At 43.4% G+C, this 25741-nt stretch overlaps 1 protein-coding gene across 2 annotated transcripts in view; it reads left to right on the top strand.

Annotated features, from left to right (window-relative positions):
• GABRG3 (gamma-aminobutyric acid type A receptor subunit gamma3) overlaps positions 1-25741 on the top strand; it is a 600858-nt gene that overhangs the window by 559377 nt on the left and 15740 nt on the right. For both annotated transcript variants that reach the window (XM_090064879.1, XM_090064886.1), the window contains one exon: positions 6896-7048. In XM_090064879.1, coding sequence (XP_089921005.1) covers positions 6896-7048 — 153 coding nt within the window. The remainder of the gene's footprint in view (positions 1-6895; positions 7049-25741) is intronic.

Raw genomic sequence — 25741 nt, 5'->3', positions numbered from 1 at the left:
AGATAATATAAACTAATCTGCTGCTAATGTGGTGATCAATCTGGCACTTGCTATTGTAGATTTGCACTTTCTTTTAGTAAACATCGTGTCCATTTTGTCCAGCCAAGCATCCCAAAAAGAAAAGTGCAATGGAAAATTTGCAGCACAGAAGGGAAAGAGGACATGATCAAAGCAATTATGATAGTAAGGACTGAGCTAAAAGAGGGTGTGCACATATGTAAGAGACTGAGGGAAGAAGTGGAGGCATTTCAGAATGAGGGGCAGAGTTGTTCAGAACCTAGAGATGAGGACAGCAAACCTCAAAGACCAGAGTATGTAAAATGGAAGTAAAAAAAAAAAAAAGAACAAAAAGTTCAGTCAGTGGAATAAAGGACTTGTAGCTTTCTTAGAAATGAAGGAGAGTTTAGTGGTAAAGTCTCTAGTTTAGGAGTCAAGAGATTTTGGCCCAGTTCCTGGCTCTTACATGGACCCCTTCTGGGACCTCAGAAAAGTCACTTAGTAAGCAAAGTGACTTTTATAATTTGATGCTTCAGTGCTCCATCTATAAAATGTGATTAATGATTTGTATGTTCTCTCACCTTTTGTCCAAGTTTATTTCAATTGCAAGTCATTAAGCAAGTCATTCAATTAAAGCTAACCTGTTTAACGGCTTCTTTGCCTCCATTTTCCTGAGCAGGGACCAGAACAGCACCCCCACTGGACCCCCTCAGGACCCAGGGGAGGCTCACCTAGGTCAAGGGTCATTGAGGATCAGGTCAGGGAACTTCTGGAGTGACTCGATGTATTTAAATCAGTTGGTCCGGACGATCTCCACCCCAGAGTGCTGAGGGAATTAGCTGAGGTCATTGCGGGACCCCTGGCACAGCTTTACGAGCACTTGTGGTGCTCTGGTGTAGTGCCAGAGGACTGGAAGAGGGCCAGTGTTGTTCCTATCTTCAAAAAGGGGAGGAAGGAGGACCTGGGGAATTATAGACCAGTTAGTCTTACCTTGATCCTGGGTAAGTTTTTTGAGAGCATTATCGTGGCACATGTCCACGAGGGGCCAGCAGGGGAGATTATGCTCAGGGGCAACCAAAACAGATTCATTAGAGGCAGGTCCTGTCAGACCAACCTGGTGGCCTTCTACGACCAGATCACCAAATCCTTAGATGCAGGAGTAGCAGTGGACATAGTCTTTCTGGACTTCCGGAAGGCCTTCGACACTGTCTCTCACCCCGTTCTCATTAAAAAACTGGGGGACTGTGGTGTTGACACCTACACAGTCAAATTTGTCGCCAACTGGCTTGAGGGCCACACACAGTCAGTGGTGGTGGATGGGTCATTTTGGACCTGGAGGGATGTGGGCAGTAGTGTTCCACAGGACTCGGTCCTCGGGCCCACACTATTCAACATCTTCATCAGTGACTTGGATGAGGGGGTAAATAGCACCCTGTTCAAATTCGCTGATGACACTAAGACATGGGGGTGTGTGGGCACGTTAGAAGGAAGGAATAGGCTACAATTGGACCTAGACCGGTTACAAGGGTGGGAGGATGAGAATAGGATGGGATTCAACACTGACAAGTGCAAGGTACTGCACCTGGGGAGGAAGAACAAGCACCATACCTACAGGCTGGGGAACTCCCTTCTTGTCAGTGCAGAGGCAGAGAAGGATCTTGGAGTCATCATTGATGCCAAGATGAACATGGTTTGGCAGTGTGGGGATTCAGTCAGGAAGTCCAACCACACCTTGTCATGGATCCACAGATGCATCTTAAGCAGGTCCAAGGAGGTGATCCTCCCCCTCTATGTGGCACTGGTCAGGCCGCAGCTGGAGTACTGCGTCCAGTTCTGGGCGCCGCACTTCAAGAGGGATGTGGACAGCATGGAGAGGGTCCAGAGGAGGGCCACTCGCATGATCAGGAGGCAGCAGGGCAGGCCCTATGAGGAGAGGCTATGGGACCTGAACCTGTTCAGCCTCCGCAAGAGAAGGCTGAGGGGGGATCTAGTGGCCTGTTACAAACTAGTCAGAGGGGACCAGCAGGCACTGGGGGAGTCCCTGTTCCCCCAAGCACTGCCAGGAGTGACTAGGAATAACGGTCACAAGCTGGCAGAGGGTATATTCAGATTAGACATCTGGAGGCGCTACTTCACTGTTAGGGCAGCTAGGACCTGGAACCAACTTCCAAGCAAAGTGGTGCTCGCTCTTTCCCTGGGGGTCTTTAACACAACACTAGACAAACACCTTGCTGGGGTCGTTTGACGCCAGTATCTTTTTCCTGCTAAGGCAGAGGGTCGGACTTGATGATCTGCTGAGGTCCCTTCTGACCCTACTAACTATGAAACTATGAAGAGCAAAACTGGCCTCTTGCCAGGTGCTACTGTAATACAAATAATATCTGTGTTTGTACTCAAGTGTGTTGGCCAATAGCGTAACTAGGGGTGGGGCAGGGGGACATTCATCCCAGGTACTAAGGAGGGGTCCCAGAATCACCCCTACAGCACCCCACAGAGTCTGTTCCACAGCAGCCTACCTATGCCACAAACTCCAAAACAGTCCCTGGTTACTGCTCTTGCTACTATTTTAAGAGCAACAGCCAGGGCAGGCAGAGCAAACAGCAGTGGCAGGAGCAGCTCTGCCAGGGACTGTTTAGGAGTTCCTTGAATGGGTAAGGTTGCTATCCCACATGCCCTCGCCCCATCACAATCCATACCCCTCCACTCAGGACCTATACCCCTGCCCTGTCTCTTGAACCTCCCCCGCTTCTCACCCTCACTCTCAAAGCCATATATTCTCCCAGCCCCCAGCTCTTGGAAATGCATGCTTCCCCACCCACTCTCAGAACCATACACCCCTCCTACGGCACTGTGTTGCCACACGTAGCAACAAGGATGCTCTCTATTTTACCTTTTGCCATTCCCAGATAATATCTTCTTGAGGAGAACAAGATTGAGCCTCAAAATATAGCACTATGACCTTAAGGAAGGGGAGTTGTTTTCCTTTTTAGAGGGATTTGGGCTTGCCTTTGGATATGTTTTTTCTCAAGGTTCCTGAAGATTCTTTTTCGTTTTATTATTTTCTGCGGTTTTGTTCTCCCCTGTGCAAGAATAACATCCTCAAACACAGCTACCCTTTCATTCTCTCTTTGAAACTTTTCCCTTCACTTAGCCTGATTTTTTACACTAAATTGTCTATATCTGTGCCTATACGTCTGCTTATCATATTACATCTACAGTATCTGTGCTGCAGTCTATATCTGTGTATTCATTCCTTCCAGCTTCAAATATTGTTGTGCCATATTCCATTCTTGACTGCAATACTCAGCTCTTAAGGACAGAAAACAGACTTTTTTTTGCAGAATATTTTTTTCAGAAGGAAGGGTGGACAAACAGCCTGTGTGCAGTCTATTTGCAACATATCCACCGGCCCCCTATTAATTTCCAAGTTCAACATGGTTGCCTTTTATTTTTAATTATTCCATTGCACTTTCCCCAGCCTCTTTAAATAATGCTATCTCTCTCTGCTTCTCTTCATTGTTTTTATCGTCTTCTCTTTCTCTTTATTAAATGTGTCAATTTCTCCCATGTAGCTCCTTCATGCATTCCCTTTTGGGATGTCTCCACATTATCAGTTATCCATTAATCATGCATACTTTATTTATAAAACATGTTTTTCACCTTTTTTCTTTCATTTTCTTTTAACTTGGTTAAAGGTTATTTCAGTCTTTCTCTCACTTGTAATGCTTTTAGGGACCATGTGCATGAAAGACATTTCACAAAATTTAATATAACCAATGTAATCTTTAATCACAGCCAAAAAAACATTCAGTGTCTTACAAAGCATTTATTCATACGCTTTCTGTTATTAGAAGATTATATGCATTTTCCTTATTAGACTTTAATCTGCCTCAACTTTCAATGAACCATTATGCCTCTACTTGAGAGAATAACAGAAATACCTCCAGGGATTTGTTCATCTGTGCCACTATCTCATTCATAGTCATGTGGCAGTGAACTGTTCCAGCACTGATTAAACAAAATACTACAAAGACCTGAAAGGATATTGTAGTTAATTGTTTTAAGGTAAATCACCTTTTTGGGCTTTTGTTTGTTTGTTTGGGGGTAGGAAGAGAAAGAATAGAGGCCTCGTATCTGTGGTGTTGTCAACATTCCCATTTGGAAACAGAATTTGTTAAGGAAGTAGATTTTTTTTTACATCAATATGCATTTGAATTTTTAAAGGAAGGATCATCCTTTTTCAATGTGGTCTTAACAACACAAGAATTAACCCTTTCTTGGGAGCTCCAGGAGGGGGGAAAAACCCCCAGACAATATTGAAAATAGCCATGTGTCTGTCTGTTGCTTCTTTTTTGTTACGTTCCATTCACACTGGCCAACATTAAGAGTTTTGTTTGAAGATAGTAGATAGAGTAATGACCTAGTCAAGAGACTAGGGTTCTTTGTTGCTGACTAGCTATGTAACTTTTTTGGACAAATCAGTTCAATCTTTTGCATTTCCATGTCCCAGAAAGACAAATGGGTAGGAAGTATGATGCCAAATCTCATTTTAAAAATTCCCAAAGGCACATATGTGCATCTGTAAGTGTGTGTATGATTTTAAAAAACATGGAGAAAGTGATCCTTACCATCCTTTTGAAAAGGTTTTGAGATTTAAGAATTACATGACAGCTAAGTATTTAATTACTGGGAAAAATTATTAACTTGCTGCACCTGCCAGGATCAAGTCATTTACTTGCATGCATTTCAAAGATACGCAAATTCTAGTTTCAACACTTTACAGAACATTAAGAAAATACCAGAAATATAATAATGATGGCATCATATATTTGACTAAGCCACATGAAACATTCATTACTAAATTGGGGATATTGAAATATTATCAATACCAATGTTTAATATTATATTAAAGCTCCCTGGGAGACTGGGCTGTACTGTGTCATATGATCATGTGGCAGAAACCATGGTGTGAGGCTGAAGAGGTATCTACAGTGCAAGAAAAGATGTGTCCTTAATAAAGGTTAAAGTAGGAGTGAAGACAAAGTAGTTTGGGTAAGCGCATGTTGAAATCTACTGAGGAACCTTAATGTCACTGTTATTTTAATCCAAATTAAATTATTTGGGTTAGTCAAACAGGGAATGAATAGAGTTTCCACCAATTGAGCTTTCAGTGTCAATGAATGAGTTATAAACTTTTGGGAAGGGAGCTTGTGTGCCTCATCTCTCATAAAGCAATGCAGAAATCTAGAACTCTTGGTTCAGAAATGATACCTTTTCTTAGACCAACTAGGAAACTGGAAAAAAAAATTCTGCAAGCTTTCAGCCTCAAATGTCCTTATAAACATCATTTTTCCACAGAGGGGGCTGGAGATGGAAGTCTGTCCCTCTGGGTCCATGAGGGTGTCTCTGTGAGTTGTTCTGAGGTGCTCCTTGTTGTGTGGATCAGGTAGGATTCTTTTCCTGGATGTGTCAGATGGCAAGCAGGAAAATTTTAAAATCTTTCTTGTTGTTTTGCAATGAAGTTTAAAATCCAAAATCAGCTAAAATTTGGCATCTTCCATGTTTCAGGGAAGTATTTTGTAGCCATGTTGGTCTGAGACAAAAAGAAATGCAAAAGTCTAGAGCTCTTGGTTCAGAAATGATGCCTTTTATTAGACCAACTAGGAAACTGCAAAAAAAAAATCTTTTTCTGTAAGCTTTCAGGGTCAAATGCCCTTTACCAGGCTCTGGGAAAATTAAAGATTCCTTTACTTACAGGGAAGGAATCCTACCTGATCTATACAACAAAGAGCAACTCAGAACAACTCAAAGAGACACTCTCAAGGACCTCTGGGCTTCTGACAGGCTTCTGTATCTGGCTGCCTCTGTGCAAAAATGACATTTATTTTTACTATCTTTAATTTCCCCAGAGCCTGATAAAGGGTGTTTGAACCTGAAAGCTTGCAGAAAAAAGATTTTTTTTTTTTCCAATTTCCTAGTTGGTCTAATAAAAGGTATCATTTCTGACAGAAGCAATGTGTAGGGGGTACACAGGGGTGCATGTGCACCCCCTGAGAGCACTGGTGCACCCCCTGTCAGTTTGCCAGTGTAACTGGTAGGCAGGGGGGCAGGTAGGAGCACTGGCCGGGGAGCAGGGCCACCAGCAAAAGTGGCTGTGCCACTTCCAGAAGTGGCCGTGGGAGTTCAAGAAGTGGCATGGCCACTTTTACGGTGAGTGAGATCAGCCATGGGGGACTTCCCCCACCCCCAGCCAGCGGGATTGGCCACCAAGGGCACTCCCCCAGACAGCAGGATTGGCTGATGGGGGACCCCTCCCCAGTTGCTGACTGGTGTCGGGGGGGCATGTGCCCCCCTGACTCAAGAGGGACCAGACACCCATGATTTCCAAACCAAAGGTTTTTGCATTTCTTCTTGTTTCAGACCAACATGGCTACCAAATTCATCTCTCATAAAGATCCAAGGAACTTATTTACTGCTTCAGAAGGGACTGTTTGAAGCCAGCCATACTTGAATTTTGGTATTGGGGTGGAAGGGGATGGGAATTGGAGTGAAACAGTTGCTGAATTTGAGGAAGAATGGTAGTTTGATAGTTCTTGTCATAGATTCCAATGGAAATTCCAGTCCTCAGGTAGCTGAGATGCCTTTGGAAAACCTACTCATCAATATCAGGTTTCTCTTTTCTATGTCACACCAGCTGTCCAAAAAATGACATTATCTACCAAAGAGATAAGAAACTGGTAATTCCTTTCCATTGCACATCAGTATTAGTGCACTGATGCACTAATATGATGAACACATGAAAATCTTTGATATGCTTAATATTTTGTAAATTTTATTCTAAAATTGATCAGCGGCTGAACTCATCACAATATCATTTTTTTCTGTACTATTGTTACAGGTGATTACATAGTCATGACGATCTACTTCGACTTAAGTAGAAGAATGGGATACTTCACTATCCAGACATACATTCCCTGTATATTAACTGTTGTTCTTTCCTGGGTGTCATTCTGGATTAAAAAAGATGCCACACCAGCAAGAACAGCATTAGGTAAGATTTTAATCATTTCCCTTTATGCTATGTCTGTGTGCTGCCATTTGAAAATTACAGCTTATTTCCAAGCAGAAAAATAATGGTTATGGGTACCACACACGTCCACCTCCTGCAGTCCCGAAAACTAGTCACCAAAAGAGACTTTGGAATTTAGCTTTTAAAAGGGTAATTTAAATAAACTATTTTGCCACCAAACAAAATTACACTACCACCTATTTTAGTTGCAACATATCCCAGAATTAATAGTTTCCTCCTTGTTTCCCCTGTGGTATTCTAATAACATTTCTGACTTATAATCATAGTTGATGTCTTCTTCCCTTTTTTTCAAATTGGTTCTTGTGTCTTTGTGTATTTATAACATTCCTATGAAACTGGTAATGTTAAATGTAATAAAACAAATTTATCCAAAAAAAAATCCACTTAAATTCACATTTAGGTACCTGTTTTCATGGGTAGTGGAGACCTGCAGCTCCAAATTGCCTCAGAAAAACAGGCTACTGGCATAAGTGCAGATTTAGGTGATGAAGTTTAGGCTACACTTGAGATTTATGACCATGTGTTTTAAAATAGAATATACAAGCTTAAGTCTCTACAATATGCAAATAGGGAAGTATTTGATTCAGATTTGGCTGATTCAGAAGACAGTGATTTGATTTGGAGATTCGGATCACTGTCCTGAATCAATTCAGCCACATAAGCTTTGGAAGATTCAGCACTGATCTGGAGATTTAAGAGATTTGGCCATAGACTATAATGGGGAATCACTAAAATACCTATAACTATGTCATTTTTTCTAAATCTTTTCCAAATCTCTTTGGAGGGGTTTTTTTGGTCTCCCAATTTGATTTGGAGATTCAATCCAAATTGGGCCGAATCTTCTCTGAATCGAATCAGTGACCGAAGTTGTGCACACCCCTACTGTGCAAGTATCAGTGTCATGGATTCACCCCAATACCAAGAGAACTCCAAGTTCTCTTTGGGGTTCACTGTGTGGCATGCATGGATAGTTTCCCAAATTAGATTTACTCCTATGTCGTTTAGTCTCTATTTGTAGCTAGTGAGAAGCTGGGTTCAGTTTGCCATTTTCATATCTGTATGTATTATAGCATTTCATACAAACGCACTTTTATAATTTGATTATTTGACTGGAAGATAATCAAAGGAGGTATTTTGCACACACCCAAGGCAATGTCTGCCTGTAATGGGAAATCAAATTTTCTATAGAAAAGGCATCTGGGAGAAATGGCCTTCCAGCCAGAGGAAGTCCAGGAACTGCAGAGTGACCAGAACTTTCTAGAGGATTCTGGTGAGCAATTAGGATAATGCTGGTGTGGGCAGGAAAGGGAGTGAGGAACTGGCTTTGGAGGCTGGTTAGAGTCTAGCTATGAGAGAATCATGATATTTGGCTCTCAGGCTTTGGAGTTTCAATGGCCCCAGCACCCAGGGCTGGCAGAATCAACAGGAAGACTGAATCTTGGAGAGACTGCCAGATCTCTCATGAAGGATAGAGTATATAGCCAGATAAGAGGGTAAAACACTTTTCTTGTCTTTTTCTTCCTGCTTCTGAAACTATGGTCACTTTTGCTTGCACAATTCTTTTCTTTTTTTTGTTGTTTTTTCTCCTTACTGATTGCCTGTGGAGAGTGATTTCTGGGTGAGTAAGGCCAGCCCTTTCTATGGAAAGAAGGACCAAACATTTCTTTCATTTTAATCATGAAAAACTGTGGATTTGGGGTCACTTTTTTAACCCAAAAATTCAGGATTTTTTTTTATCAGAGAAAACCAGGATCCCTGCTCATGAGTCAGAGCTTTTGGCAAGAGTCCCCTCACTTCAAGAAAAATGGGGTGAATTGGTGTCTCGGAGAGAGATAGTCTTTTTAAGTGCTGGTTAGTGCCCAAAATGGTATGTGTATTAGGGCTGTGTAAAACTTCGGTCCCTGATTTGATTCAATGAAGATTCAGCTTGATTTGGTGGCTGAATCTCCGAATCTGAATCTAATTAGGAGACATTTTAATCTCTCTGAATCAAATAAGAACCCTCCAGATCAATTCAGAAAGATTCAGAGGTTCAGACATAGACACAGCTTTAAATGTTTTTTCTACATACCTCAAGGTACCAAGTGGCTCATCAATGCTGTGATGCTGGGGCAGATGGAGCGTCCCACAGGAGCATGGGGGACTCCCCAGTGTGCTCAGCAACAGACCTGGAACTGGACCAAAAGCACTTCCGAACCACTTCTGGGTCCACCAGGGAGCATTCCCCCCGCCCCCCCGGCTCAGCAACTGGTGCCTCCTGGGTCTGGGGGGCATGGACTATCACCAGAAGTACTTCTGGTCCACTTCCAGTTTCGCCACCAAGCACATGGAGCCCCACTCCCCATGCTCCTAGGGGATGCTCCATCTGCCCTAGCATCATAGTGTTTATAAGCCATGCTGGTACCTTGAGGTATATAGAAAAAACATTTAAAGCTGTGTCTATGTCTGAATCACTGATTCTCTGAATCAGCATTGACTATTTAGATCTGGATTCGGCTGAATCGAATTGGGGACAGTGATCAGAATCAACAAATCAAATCACTGTCCCTGATTTGGGCTGAATCCAAATTGAATAAGACTTGTTTCTCACACCCATCATGTGTATTGTGTTGCTACAAGGCTGATACAAATGGTCCTCTTTCTTTTTATGAATATCTTAAGTAGATGGGGAGGGAGAGGGAAGGGCAGGGGGTACACAGCACAGAGAAAGGGTAATGTTCTCATCTATTTTGGGGAGATTTGCGTCTTAGGAACATGAAGGCACTGCTACAATGGGAAGATTTTGCAGAGCCACTACATAGGTGAGATTTTTTTGTGTAAAATTTTCCTGTACTCACATAACAAGCACCTGTAGGTCATCATGGTCCAGTCCTATTTCTATACAAGAATCATGTTTTCAAAATATTCAGTGACTAAAGATGATATATTCTCCTTATGGAGCACTGGCATATCCCTAGTCCTAATACCCAGCCTTCGCTGCAGCCAACACTCAATGCCTCTGAGGAAGGCTTGGAAAAATAAACTCTGACATAGCTGAAGAGGAAAAAAATTGCCTCCCAGCCCCATGTGGCAACTATCAAAGCATAGGGAATGTCCATAGTAGAGTATAGGCATAGCTGTGACTAGATCAGCAGCTGTCCACCTTCTTGAACAGCTCGAGTGATGATGTGCCCACAATTTCCCTAGGGAATCTATTCTACTGCTTCACTGTTTTTACAATGAAGAAGTTTTGGGGTTTTTTATATTTCATCTAAACCTACTTTGCTGCAACTTCAAGCCACTGGTCTATGTTCTGTTCTCTGTGGTACGAGAGAAAATGTATTTTCCCTCTTCTTTATGGCAGCTCTTCAAGTATTTGAAGAATACTATCTTCCTTCCTCTTACGTACCTTTTCTGCAATCTATTTCCTTCAACCTCTCCTTGTATGCCTTCCAAGCCCTTTATTATTTTTTTCACCTGTTTCTGATGAGGCCTAATCAGTGCCAAGTAGAGAGGTACTCACCTCTCATGTCTTGCATGTAATGCTTCTATGCATGCACCCCAAAACCACATTTGGTTTTTGTGTGGCTGTATCACACTGAAGATTAGCATCGAGTATGCAGTCTACCAAGACTCCCAGATCCTTCTCCATAGTCCTGCCACCCAGCCAGGTGTCACCGATTTTGTTTTTGTGGTTTTTTTAAATTATTCTTCCTGAGGTGTAGCACCTTGCATTTGTCAGCATTGAACTTCATCCTGTTAGCTCCATCTCAGTTTTCCTTTCTGTTGTTTTCCTATCCTCCAGTGTATTCACAATCCTTCCCAATGTCAGGTTATTTTCCAGCTTGCTCAATAAGCTCTCAATTGCAGCATCAAAATCATTAATAAGCACATTAAACAGCACTAGGCCCAGGACAGACCCCTGTGGAACTCCACTCAAAACCTCCTGCCATTTTGACATGGATCCATTTATAATTGCCCGTTGCTTGTGGCTATTGATACAGTTGTCTATCCATCTTACAGTAGTTTTGTCTTTATGAGAAGGTCACGTGGGACCTTGGCAAAAGCCTTTCTGAAGTTCAGATACATGATGTCCTCAGCATTCCCTTTATCCATCCAAGTAGTTACTTTGTTAAAGAAGGCAATCAAGTTTGTTTGACACCATTTATTCTTAGTAAATCCATGTTGGATACTGTGAGGTTTCGGCTAAGACATAGGCAGCCAGGCCTTCGGGTAGACAGACCCTGAAGGGCAACCAGGAGGTCAGCTAGGTGGGGATATAGGTTACTAGGGCATGAGGTCAAGGTCCAGATCAGTGAAGCTGAGAGCACAGGGCCAGATCCCAAGAGAGTCGAGAGGGAGATCTGAGAGACATAGTCTAGGTTGCAAGCCAAAATCAGAAGTTGGGAGAGTCAGGCGTCAACTTCCAGGGAAGTTCCAAGAGCAGGGTCAGGGAAAGCCAAAGTTGAGTCAGAAGCCAAGATAACCAGAGAGAGCAATGAACATGAAGCTTGCTGGACCAGATTGAGGCTGTTGTAAAGGTGTGCCTGCAGCCTGAGACTCCAGGTGTGCTTAAATGGCTTGAGTGGCACTCAAGCAGCCAATCCAGTTACAGAGAACTGGGGCAGTCACATTGGCTCAGTATTGAGGTGAGGTGGAAGCTTAAGAGGTTGGCCTAGCCAGGCCTGACTGACTAGAGGCCCTGACAGACATCTGTGATCAGTTTTTCCTCCTTCAGATGTTTGCAAATACCCTTTTGGGTACTGAGGTGAGGCTAACTAGTCCATAATTCCTCTGATCTTCCTTTTTGCCTTTTTACAGGGGCACTATGTTGACCATTTTCAAGTCCTCTGGTACTCTCCCATGATTTCATGACTATCATTGCCAAAGGCTCCAAGATATCCTTGGCCAGTTCCTTTACTACCTTGGTTTGAAGCTCATCAGAACCTGCTAACTTGAATCCATTCAGACCTATCAAAAGCTCTTTGACACACTCTCTCTCTCTCACCTTGTTTTATTCCTTATCCAAGTAATCCTTGTTAGTTTTATGGTTGCAGCTAGTTTGGCTGTATTGTTCTTCTAGCAGGTGTCAGGAAAATTGAAATGTCCCATCAGTACCATCTTATGGCTTTTGGATAATTTTGTCAACTCCATAAAGAGTGCCTCATTCACCATTCCCTTTGACTTGGTGGCCTATAATAAATCTTCACTTTTATATCAGTTCTGTATCTTTCACCTTTTATCTTCACTGAAATACTTTCTGGTCTTCTATCTTCTTCCTCCTGAACTAGGAAACAAGTGTATGTATTTTTGACATAGAAGGTGACACCAACAGCTTTTGTCTCAACTCTGTGCTTCCAAAACAGTCTATCCCTCAATGTTCACACTCTAGTCATAAGAGCTGCCCTCACGTCTCTCTGATACCAGTCAGATCATCATTCTTTTTACAGGCTGTGACTTCCAACTTATCTTGTTTGTTCACCATACTTATTACATTTGTATACATGCATCAGACATATTTTGCATTTCAACCTATTTCACTTTTGAATTTCTTGTTTGTCTCGTGTTCCTCTGTCCCTTTCCTACAGTTGAGCTGCTTCTTCTGGTCCTTTCTGCTCTGAATGATTTGCTCTCCTGCTGTAGGGTTTTGTTCACCATCCCCTGTGGAACCTAGTTTAAGGCCCCTCTTACTCGGTAGGCCAGATAATGCCAAAATATTCTCTTTCCCATTCTGGTTAGATGGATCCATCTCTTGATAGCAGTTGTCCTCCCCAGAACATCCATTCATTGTTGAAGAATCCAAAGCCTTAGTTCAATACTACAGCCTTTAGGGCTGCATCCACACAAGCATGCATGCATATCATGTGGCATCTCAAAGCTTTTTGAGATGCCACAGAAGGCATGCCATGAACTAGAAAATGTTCCTTGCACTGCAAATATGCAGCACAGACTCTAAACTTGATACTGAGGAATCCTGGCATAAAAAAATGCACTGGCATTTTTGATATTGGGGAATTCTGGCATGAAAAAAGCAGCATGGGGAGTACACTCAGAGCATGCTCAGAAGCAGCTGGAGGCTGGGTCCTCCAAGGAGATGCTCCAACATCCAACCAGAGTGCTGCTGCATGCCCCTGCTGCTCCAGCATGCTACTTAAGTGTGCTGGAGAAAATAAAAGTGGGGCATTGCTGGCAGCAGTGGCTCAAGAGAAGGCTGGAATCCAGGCTCTGTCCTGGGTTGTTCTGGGGCCTGCCTGACACCCAGGGTCTGCCCTGGACTGTGCAGGTCTGGAAGTCACACAGCCATGAGGCCAAAGGTAAAAGGGGATGGATGCTGTCACAAGTGTCAGCAGATCACTGCCAGAATTCTGCAGTGGGTAGAGGGTGCAGGGGCCACTCTAGGTTGGGGCTGCTGTAGCAGTCCAGCTGGCACAGAGGACTGTGGCACAGCTGGCACTAGTGTCCTCAAATACCAACTGACTGGGTCTCAGAAGCTCCTGAAGGCAAGTAGCCCTGAACTGCTTGCCAGGGCTTTTTATAATGCTGGTGCCAGCAGGGGTGCTGGTCCTAGCCTCTAGTTCCCCCTGGCTGAAGTCCCAGGAGGAGCTAGGCAGGTTCAATTTGCCCCTAGCAGCACAATTTTCCCCACACCACAGTGCATGTTCAGACACGTGTGCTGAGGCACAGATTTCCAGCACAAATTTGTGCCACTGATATTTGAGTTGCTGCAAGTGCACGTACTTGCATGTGTAGATATGCCCTAGTTGGCCATTTGGAATGTCTCAGCCCATACCTATTGCTCCAGCTTGTTCATAAGTGAATCAGAGCAACTGCTTATCCCACTTTAATGCTGAAAATAGACCTTTGTAGGCACTAAACATAATACCTTGAAAAGTGCTCAAGTGACTTAGCAGTTCAAATCTCACTGTAAGTTGATGGGTTTCTAAGTCACTTTGGTATTTCAGAAAGTTTTACCCTACTCCATAATGACCATTTTTCATTCATTCCTACACTACTGTGTACTTATCTATTGATATTTTTCAGCACCTGGAGTTGTTCCACATCACATAAATAAAACTAACGTTTTAAAGAAGGCATGGTAGATAGGAACCTTACAGACTAACTGAATCAGCAAACAAGAGCTTATTTCATCGGATGCTGTGAAAGGACAAGCACAATTCAGGTTGTCAATAAACCATAATAGGGCAATCTGTCCTTTTAGGAAGGAGCAGTCAGCCCTGTTGAGAGAGGCCAATTGTAGAGCATTTGGATAATGAGGGAGTGTCCCACTAAGAGCTTAAAACCCCAGAGAAGAGAGCAAAAAGGGAGCAAAATGGGGAGGGAACAGTTTGTAAGCAGGAGGCAAGCTGTGAGCAGAACAAGCTTGCTATCAAGCTGCTGTGCTGGGGTCAGAGCCAGACTGCCCAGAATAGGGCAGAAGGGCTTTGTTTTGTTTTGTTTTGTTTTTTCATTGGTTTGCTGCTGAAAGACTATGCTTTATTTGGCAGGACTAACTGAGGAGCTCCTGCGGGAGCAAAACTCCTCTGCAGAAATCAGCAGGCTATGCTGCTTACATAAACCCATTGGGACAAAGAGGTTACAAAAGCTAATCCAGGCAATGGGATAAGAATCCATAGTCCCTGTTTAGACCAGACATCACACAATCCAGTCTTGCTCTGCAATTTCATGTTCAAATAGGCTTTTAAAGTTTCACTGTATACAAACAGCTATTCTGAAGTCAGTGATGGAATGTCTAGGAAGATCAAAGTGTTCTGCCACAGGCTTTTCTGTGACAGGCTTTTTCCAGGCTTTTTTAACTTGTGTCAGTTCAGTGTCCATGCATTTTTTCACGAAGCATTGCCCCATCTGTCCAATGTATACACCAGAGGAGTACTGTAAGCATGTGGTAGCATACATGATGTTGTTAGAGGTACAGGTGAATGAGTGTTATGATGTGTTATTTGATCCAGTGAGGATGTGCTTTATATTGGGGTCACAGCTTGCATCTGGGTCCATTACAAAGCCTTGCGCTTCAGTGGGAATATGAGTTAGGTAATCTGTTTCTTGGCAGATGCTGCTTAAAGTTGGGGAGTCTGCCTGTAAGCCAGGACAGGTTTTTCCCCTCATGACTACCTTGAGATATTCATCATTTTCCAAGAGAGGTTGGAGGATATTAATAATAAGTCTGTGGTGTCCAGCCTGGACACTGTAGGTGACAACCGTAGAGATTCTGTTATCCTTGTTTCAAAATTGCTATTGTAGCAGGTCAGAGTGGGGTCTGAGTCTGGCTTTTTTTATTTAAATAGTTTGTGTTGTATTGTGTCTTGAGTGAATTTGTATTGTAATTGTAGGAATCCTTGCTCATGATCCTTAAGTTTACACCCTGATCAGTGGGATCAGAGTAGATATGGTTGTAATATAGAGGTCAGCTGTAGACAATGGATCTAGTGATGTGCCTAGGATGAAATCTGATAGCATGAGGGTAGCAGTTGCCATTGATGAGTTTCTGATACAACATGGTGGTGATGTGGCCACTGTAAAGCTTCATAACAGTGTCTAGAAAATTAATTTTCTGGGTGAAGTATTCCAGAGTCAGTTCGATGGAGCTGCAGAATTTATCAAAGTTCTGGTAGAATTTCTCTAGAGATCCTTCCCTGTGTGTCTATACAATAAAGATACTGATGCACCTGATCTGTATCAGGGGAATGAGAAGGCAGCTGCAGAGGAGGCATACTTCAAGGTCTGCTGTAAATAATCGGAGTATAGGGGGAGGCATACACATTTTAAAATTTTCAAATAACAAAGCTGAAGGACAGCAGAACTCTGTTACTGAAAATAGCCTGTAAATAAAGGCCTCCCTCTAGTTACTGCTTTGTTTCACCAATGAAATTAAACATCAGCTGTTCTCCTTTCTTCCATTGAGTTGAATCAGCCTTTCTTAGTTAATGGCAAGGAATGTGTTTAAGCCAGTAACAGTTCAGTATGAAGAATATATGCAAAGGAACCAATAGAAGGAGAGGGGAAAAACCCAAAATTCCGAGAACCTGGACAAAAGCAGACAAAAGCATACTTTAGTTAATAAAATGCAAATAATGCAACATTAAGAATCACTCTACACAAGGTCAACACAAAGCCCTAGATCACAACGATGTGTCATCTCTGAGTATTCCCACTCACCTCTTTAGATGGAAAAAATACATAAGGAACAAGTCACTCTGGCTAAGTACAGACAGTCAAAAAGCCCAAGGGGGAATCAATCTAAACTTTGCATGTTTCTCTAAGCTGCATAGATTGGACTGTTAATGAACAGAACTTATGTTTACTCTTTGGCTGGGAAAGATAGATGCCTCTACTATGCTGGGGCCAGAAGGAGGGGGGGTGCATCTGCATGCTCCAACGTGCTGGACGTTACCAAGGGCATGAGAGTGCAGCCAGGCAGGGGCCATCCCTCATTGCCAGCACAGGCTCCCAATCCCCTGCTTTCGATGCAGGGGGTGGTGGAAATAGAGCCTCCCTCCCCCAGTCCCAGAACCCCCTCGGCTGAGGTCCGCTCAGCTAGGGGTGCCTTATTTCCTTCCCCATGCAGCTAGGCTGGCTGCACAGCCATGCCTCAGTGAGTCTCTGCCTCTGACCCACAGGCAGGAGGGGGAAATGAAGCCCCCTGCCCCAGTCTCAGACCCCCCAGAGCTGAAGTTCTTGAGCCATGGACAGATCCCCCATCCCTGTATTGGCCCCCCTGAGCTGCACAAGACCCCACACATGGGAGGGTTTCCTCCATCCCCAACCAGCCAGTCCAGCTCTGCAGCCCTGCCCTCTGCAAGTCTCTGCCTCTGACTCACAGGGAAGAGGTGTGAGCCTCCCCCGCCCCCCACCCCCAAGTCTCAGCTAGGGTTTTCTCAACTTCGGGGGGGGGGCACTGGGATGACAGGCTCAGGCAGGACACTGGGCTGGGGAACAGGCTTTGCTGCCTCAGCTCTGTGACAGCTCAGGGATGAGACCTGCCTGGTTTGGCTGGAACAGAGGAGCACTGGTAGAGGGTAGTCCACCTGCCAAAAGGGGTTGTTAATAGAAAGCCACAAAGCATTCTGGGATGCTGGGGACTGTGACCTAATTTAAGTCAGGTGGGGATATGGAACAGAAATTTGATAGACTGATCTAACCTAAACTGATTATATCTAATACTGCATCCATCCAAGTCTATCTTAATCTGGGTTCAGCTATTTTGAAACTAGTCTGTGTGCACAGAACTTCTGTTCTATTGCAGATTGAGACTAGTTTCCAGTCACTTAGGGCATTGATACATGTACTTTTTTGTGCTGTGACACTCCTGAGATCCAGCGTGTTGGAGCAGGCTCTATTAATTGAGCACACGAGCTGACGTGCCCAGTGCTGCATTGTATGCATTTGTATAAATGGCAAAATGTGCATCAGCACTGGGAAAATGGCAATGGTGTGCTTTTGAACTAAAACACCTCAAAGGTGCTTTTTAGTTCAAAAGCACATCACCACCATTTTATCAGCCCTGACTCACATTTTGCCATTTATACAAATGCACACAACGCAGTGCTGGGAGCTGTGTTGCACACACATCTAAAAATGCTTTTATACCAGTTTGTGTATGACTTCAGTTCCTAGCCTCTAGGAACCCATTACCACATGGAGGTAATGGGTTCAGAATGAGAGTATGAAGTGAGGATCTTACACAGAGTGTACATAACTAAAATACCTGGCTTCCTTTGGTTAGACAGATCTTTGTAAACCCTCAGTGAATAAACTGTAAGAAATACTTAAGTCTTACCTTCAAGGATCCTCCTAAGACAAGTGGCAAGGTTACTGTGCTTAAGGCTTACCAGTTTCTGTAGCCATTGTCACACAAGGGAGTGATCAGTCTATCATCCCATCCAGCTGCCTTTGTCTTTCTGGTCAAAATGACTAGGTACTGCTTTACAGCTGGACTATTTGGTGGAAGGCCATAGCAAGAGTCTTGAGAAGGGCTCAAACTTGCACTTCCAGACCCATATCAATGCCTCAATAGTTCTGCTGTCAACCCCTATAAAACATAGGCTTCATCAACTGAGTGGAAAGTAATGGACAGGTGAGCCACATGCCGTTGTGCACTATTAGAAATTGACTCTTTCCCAGTGACCAATATAACATAACTCTTCATAATACTCACCTAAAAAGAGCTGGAGCAATGAAAAGACACTTGCATAATTTGAACAAGAACTTTGCCTCAACTTAAAAGCAAGCACAAATTGTACCCACATCTCAAAATGGTGCATGATGCATTTGTATGTAATACAGCCAACAGCTAACCCCTAGAGCAATTCTGGGTCTTTTATAAAATTAATGCAAAGTTCTTCAAAATGGATTATGAACTCAATGGGACAAATTTTCCCTGATGGAACTGTATTAATAGAGTTACATCAGGAAATGTCATAGTTTGAAATGAATGAATGCTGAGCTATTGGCAGCTACTTGAGTTTCATAAAATGAAGATCTTATCCCCTTCGACACAGCGCTCAGGAACAAGCTATTTATATGCTTGAATAATGAAACACAAGGAAGGATATTTTGTTGTGAAGTGAATAATGTAACTGTAATAGTCCTGACTGCAGCACTTACATATTGAAGACATCAAATGCTTTTTTAAAAGATTGGGATTGTTATCCATGAGTTACAGCCTGGGGGTTTTAAAGCATATAGGTGAAGTGATTCATGCCAAGTCACACTGTGAGTCACTGGGGAGATGAGAGCAGACCCTAGGAAACCTGAATCAGGCTCTAACCATTAAGAAATGCTGCCTCCCTCTGTCAGTATATCCACTTATAGAAAAGGAAATGTTCTGTAGTATTTCAACTTCTCATTAATGGAAAAAGTCTTTTTCTAAAGAGTCCAATCAAGATAAATGACTAGGATGTTTGAAAAATATTATAGTAGGAAGATAAGGGGGTGTCTTTTTCCTGAAAATTAAGATGTATTCAATAAACTACCTCCTCTTTTTGGAGTTTCACACACACCATGAACAGCTAACATTAAGGTTATGCTACTACAGAGCACCTTGAAATTGCAGGTTTAACAAATGCAGCTTGTGAAAGCTAATGCTGTGGGGATGTTCATGGACATGTAAAGTCATGTTAATAAAGACAAGCATCGCTTTCCTTTCAGTTCTGTTTGTCAGTTATGTTCATTTTAAAAATGAATTGGTGCTCTAGGTAGGTGCCAGGACAGGACTTGAAGGTGTAGGAAATTAAATTTTCATTTACAACCTAGCTACAGCATTGGTTCCTGTGGTGCAGTTGATGGGACAGTGTGGGAAAAATGTGCCAGCACTCTTATACGGAAGAAACCCTTAGGAATGAGGAGTAGTTGAACCCTCTTCACCATGCAGTCTGTGGCTCTGTGTTGAGGAAGACAGTTATTTGCATAGTAAAGTCCAGCAAATATCTATGAGGTGGCAATATTTTAAAGTAATTATTCTAATCAGCGACCTAAAAATGTTCTTATATATTATGCATCCTCTGAGCCATTTTCTGCTGGAAAATCTTATACAATTTATAAAATGGCATTTTTTATAAGGAAGGCAATGAAAAAAAATCACATGGGCACTAAAAGGTTATTTACACATATACAAACACTTTTGACTGAAACTGTGATTTGAAGCTGTCAATGGCTGACTTAAAAGCCTGCTGAAATAGTTCAACAGCATTGCTAGTTTTAGAACAGGGTAAGAGACTTTCTTTATTGTACCAATCTCCCCAAGTAAGGGACTTACAATATGGCCTGATAGGGCACCTACAGATGAGCGCACATGTATGGTTTTATGGCACGTGTAGTTTGCCACATGCAGACAAGTGTACACATGTAGTTTGCCACATGTGGGTGTTCATCATCCTGCTAATTTGCAGTGCAGTGGGTTTTTTTGACACCCAGAGATCCCAGTGTAAAAAAACCCCATGCCTGAATAAACCAGGGCAGTGTACATGGCAGCAGCATGTACTGCATGAACCTTGAGCCTGGCGGGCCAGAGCCATGCTTCAGCTGCCGGACAGGTTCTGCAAACTTGGATCACCACCACTGGAGCCTCAGAAGGCCCCTAGGACTGCCCATAAAGCAGCTGGGGCCAGCCCAGGTGCTGGCCTCAGTCTCCCCTACCCCACCCAGAGCATTTTTCCCCATGCTAACCCTACATTCAGGGGCAAGCACTGGGGTAAAAAGCAGCGGCATGGATTTGTGTTGTTCCTTTTTTTCCCCATGACTACCACACGCCCCTGCTCAGGGGGATGCAGTCATACAAGTCATGAACCAGCAACCTGTGATCATTCAGAATATCAGCTAAAACAAGTCCAAGGCAAAAAATAGAAAGAAGAATGTGTTGTTGGTGGTGTTTGGTGGGATCCTTTCTGATGTATATGGCATCTGTATACTATACTGAGATGATTTAGAAACACATAGGAGTGTTCTACACTTCCTTTCCATCCCTTGTTTTTATAGTTTACTGTAACATATTTGAATGTTTTAAAATAATATGCATTAAAAGTACAAATTAAATTGTACTTTTAATATGCATTAAAAGTACAATTAAAGAATAAATGGAATTCTTATTATTTTAAAACAACATGTTATTACTTGAGCTGAAATCAGTAAGCCTAAACCTCAAACTAAATAAAAGATGATGGATTATGTTGGTTTCTTAAAAAAAAACAACAAAGAAAAACTGTGCATAACAAGTACAAGTAAAAACCTTCAGGCATGCTTACCTGTGGAAAGGTGATTCTCAACCAGCATGCCACAACACCCTGGGGTGCCATGAGATCTTTTCAAGGCTGTCATGGGGTGCCACTGTTAGGTTTTCAAACATGATTTGCAACATAAACCCAGACATTATAAATAGAAATCCATAATCACAGTGTTTCTGAGTTCTTTGTTACAGAAAAACTATCCTATTTTCTGTATGCAAAAAAGAGTGAAAACTAAGAGCTGGCACATTCCACATTCCAGTCTATCAAGGGTTGACTCAAGTCAATAAAGGTTGAGATCCACTGCATTAGAAGCTGCCAGCAACAGTCAGTCACTGCAGCTGGCCGGTGACATCAGGGTTAAACGCCGGCTGGCAAGTATAAAAATGGCAGCACATGCTGCGGAGGCAGCAGAGAACTACTGCCGATGCCGGCAGCAGAGAATTCACTCCCCACAAGACCCAGGGGTCAGAGCCAGCTGAAGCAAGCACAGGCAGAATGAAGCGGAGCCCCTTGACGACGGCTCACATGAGACGGTGAAGGAACGTACGGAACAAGGACATTGCTAGAGTGACCCGGGGGGATGAAGCGGACCGCAGGTGGGAGTGTGGAGACGATGGGACACTGAAGTCCTATCAGAGAGAAGAGGACCCCAGGAGAACCCTGGAGGGGTTGCTGTCAGGGCAGATATCACCGCCGGACCTGGATGGGTCATTGAGCAGGTGGGAGAACAGACGCTGAGGCTACGGGAGGGAAAAGAATACCTGTTCCCCTTAGAGACCCAGGAAGGGTAGAAGGGAAGCCAGAGGGGCAGGTTGCCCAGTGATTTTGTTGAGGCATTTTTTTTTTTTTGGTTGTTTTTCTAGGCTACAGGTGTACAGGAGGGGAAGTGGGTCCCCAGATAGTGAGGCCAGGACGGAGTCCCAGAGGGTTTGGTCCTGTCCTTAGGTTTTCCCTCAAGGGGAGGGTGACAGCTAGGTGGGCCTTGGAATACGAGGCTCCAGTCATGTATGCCTCCCCCCACCCCACAGAATGAGGCGGCTGCTGGACAGACATCTCTCCACGGGAGGCAAGAAGCCAGGGTGTAGGGGTGGCAGAGCCCTGTGAATAACCGCCGGGTGAGCCACAGGCCAACAAGTGCACCCACAGGACAACCCCGAACACTGAGGTCCAACAAATTGTGGCAAGCGAGCACAGGGTTGAAGACTTGAGCAGAAGACATCGGCTCAGGCAAGAGCACAAACCCGTGAGGCGCTTGCACCTATCACTCGAGCAAAAGCTGCCTGAAAGCAACTGTTCAAGGCCTGGCGGCTACAGAGAAGATAGTGTAAAATATGAAATAGCTTGTGATAATTTTAATCTTTTTTGCAGGATTTTCCAGTACAATAGCAAAATATGGTTTGTTATTAAAGAGATAGAGATAAAACAAGAACAAGAGTAAAACAGAGTAAAACAAAGTCGCCAAATCCTAAGCTATCCAAGCATCTATACACATTGCTCAAACCATTTAAATTGGCCTGGAACCCCATACTGTAGAAAACAATTCTGCACTGATGGAGTGTGGGCAAGATGATCAAATGGATATATAATTTCTATTTTGTTCTATATCTAATTTCTCCTTCCCTTTCAGCCTCCCTTCCAAATCCCAGTGAATCTGCAACACTTATCTAGTTCAGTTCCTGTCTCATTATGGCCTTTTATATTACATTTTCTTATGCTATCACTGCAGGGTCTCAGAGCTACCTATGACTAAAAATCACATTTCTTTCTTCCTCCTCAGATGACAGGATGTAAATTTCAGACAGATTTTAAAAAATAACAAAAAAACTACTTGAATACTGGGTTTTTGCAAGTTTGTTAATGCTGAGAAATCTTACTGTAATTCACATTTCATCTCGCATAACATTCCATAGTCTTGATGTAGTGCCTATAAAAGCTCTGTCTCCCAAAACTGCACTTCCCTCTTTTTTTTCCTTTTTTGAAAATTTCATTGTTTCAAAGGAACATTTGTATTCTTTGGAGAACATAGTCACTCAATGAGAGTAAGTCTGAGTCTCTCTGTTAATGAGGGCTTATTAGACTACTACCAAAAGAGACGTTGTGGCCATGATAGTCCAGGAAATATGCAAAAAGCTACATTTTTTTAGGGAAAGGCCCTTTGTGCCCAAAGACTGTCTATCTTTTCTAACTATACAGTTGGTCCAATAAAAGATATCACCCCAAAACCCTTGCTTCCCTCAAGAGAGAAACTTTGCATCAGGTGCTGAATTCAATTGAAAGTCAGTGCAATGTACTAAAATGATGCATTGCTGAGCATGAGAAAAATTGCACTGGAGTTTTTCAGGAGCTTGTAGTTCATAGATATATCTAAGCTAGTTTTCAAGCTAGCTTACTCACCTAAGTCAAGCTGCAGCAGCATAGAGCTCTGAACAGGCTGTAAATCTAGGCTAGGGACAGAGATTTGGGCTGATCTCTGGGATGCCACATGCAGCACCATACCTAGACTCCTGGTGGCCCCAGATGACTTTAAGTATCAACTCCCCCCCACCCCCCCGAGATAATGATAATATTCTGACAACAGAAACATAACCTACCATTTTCGGGCTCCCTTTCTGTCTGGGCCTCAGGCGGCCTCTTGTCAACAGCCCTAGCCACATCTACATTTCAATACCTGATCTACGTGGCTTAAATCTAGTTCAATTATGTCAACACAGGCAGCTGTCGTGCCTTATACTGCAGTATAAGAGGACCCCAAAGTTGAGGGCCAGTACATTCAGTGCAAGGGGTTGTTGAAGAAGAGGAAGATTCTTTAAAGACTTTTTCTAGTTTCACCATAATCTTCCCAATCTTGTCTAGATTTGTTTTCAGTGAGGTGCTGAACAGGGATTTAGGGAGCTGAGAAGGGCGATGGACACACATAACACTTAGGATAGTTTAAATGTAGTTTAAACTAAAGCAGACAGATATACAAACCTGTTAAACTGGTTTAAAGCCATCTAAAACAGTTCAAAAATGTACCCAAAAAATTAATTTCAATTTTTAACTAGTTCACTGTGAATCAGCTCAGTGTTACATGTGGACACCACATGTTCTGTGATATGGGTCTGTTTGGTCCTCTAGGCTTCCCACACTGCATTGTCTGTCCCCGCCCCCCTGCTCCCATCATCCCTTACTGCTGCAACTAGTATTCTGCCAGAATGCTATTGCCCTCTTCCCCTTTATATTTTTCCTTTTGCTGGAATTTTTTTAATCAATGAGTTTGTTCAAGGAACAGATGTGTCCTCACTTCCTATTCCACTGCAGCCCCCTCATCATGTTCCCCCTCCAGCCCTGGGAAGCAAAAATTGTGGATTTCCCCTTTTGCCCCTCCCCACCACCCCAAATTCAAACAAAGATGCAGCAGACTCCAGTCAACTGCAAAGTATTGAAGTTTATGAAGCTTAAATTTGGGGAAGAAGTGAAAGCAGAAAAGTGAAAACACCCCCAGCTACAGGTCTCCCCACCACCCCACCCCAGAACTCCCAAAACACAGGTGAAAGCACTGATCCCACATTCATCCATTCCAGGGAATACTGAGCTAGGTATTCGTTCCCACCTGTTGGTATCAGAGCCACAGAACTTCACACAATTGAGAACCTGATCCCAATCACTGACCTTTGAGAACAGTTCAATTGAGAATTCTTCGCAGTCAGTAACAATTTGGAACAAATCAATTATTATGTCTGTCCACACTAAGTTTACCATTTGTAGAATGTAGACATCTAGATCTTGATAATGTAAACTTTCTGCTAATGTTTAATGTTACTGGCTCTCCTTGTGATTTTTTTTAAATACATTGAATAGGATCTGAAGAGAAGTTTTGATCTGTATTGAGATTTTAGTAGTCCACATCAAACATTACAGATCAAGTATTAGCACACTTTGGTGAAGATAAGTAATCTGTATATACTGTTGTACTTGCAGAGTACTGTTTGCTCAATGATTTTACTGTGAAACATAATTTCTGTCATTGTTTGATATGTCAAATGCTACATGCTCTACAAAATACTTTTATAGTTAAAGTAATTTCATACAAAACAATGTTTTTCATAGAATCAATGAGTCGGAAGGGACCTAGACAGATCATCTAGTCTGACCCCCTGACATGGACAGGAAGCAGCACTGGGGGTGGCAGGGGTCATAAGACCCCAGCCAGGTGCCTATCCAGTCTCCTCTTGAAGATTTCCAGGGAAGGTGAGAGCACCACCTCTCTGGGAAGCCTATTCCAGGCTCTGGCCACCCTTACAGTGAAGTAGTTCTTCCTAATATCTAACCTAAACCTATCCTCCCTCAGCTTGTGGCCATTGTTCCTGGTGACTCCAAGGGGGGCCCTGGTGAACAGAGTGTCCCCGAGTCCCTGCTGCTGGCCCTGATAAGGTTGAAGGCAGCCACAAGATCCCCCCTCAATCTCCTCTTGCAGAGACTGAAGAGATTCAGGTCCCTCAGCCTCTCCTCATAGGGCTGGCCACGGAGGCCTTCAGCCATATGAGTGGCCCTTCTCTGGACCCTCTCCAGGTTCTCCACATCCTTCTTGAAGTGTGGCGCCCAGAACTGGACACAGTACTCCAGCTGCGGCCTGACCAGCACCACATAGAGGGGGAGCAAGACCTCTCTGGACCTGTTAGTGATGCCCCTGTTGATGTATGACAGGGTGCGGGTGGCTCTGCCTATTGCTTCATCACACTGGCGACTCATATTCATCCTGGAGTCAATCATGACTCCAAGATCCCTCTCTGCCTCTGTGCTGCTGAGAGGGTCAGCCCCTAACCTATAACCATAATGCTGGTTCCCTCTCCCCAGGTGCAGCACCTTGCACTTGTCCTTGTTGAACCACATCCTGTTCAGATCCACCCACTTCTCTAACCTATCCAGGTCTGTCTGGATGCGGTGCCTGCCTGCC

Source organism: Crocodylus siamensis, chromosome 1 (assembly GCF_052110815.1).
Source record: "Crocodylus siamensis isolate JL-2025a chromosome 1, ASM5211081v1, whole genome shotgun sequence".
NCBI lineage: Eukaryota > Metazoa > Chordata > Crocodylia > Crocodylidae > Crocodylus > Crocodylus siamensis.
Note: the sequence above shows the minus strand (reverse complement) of the source record. Positions and strands in the feature narration are given on the sequence as shown.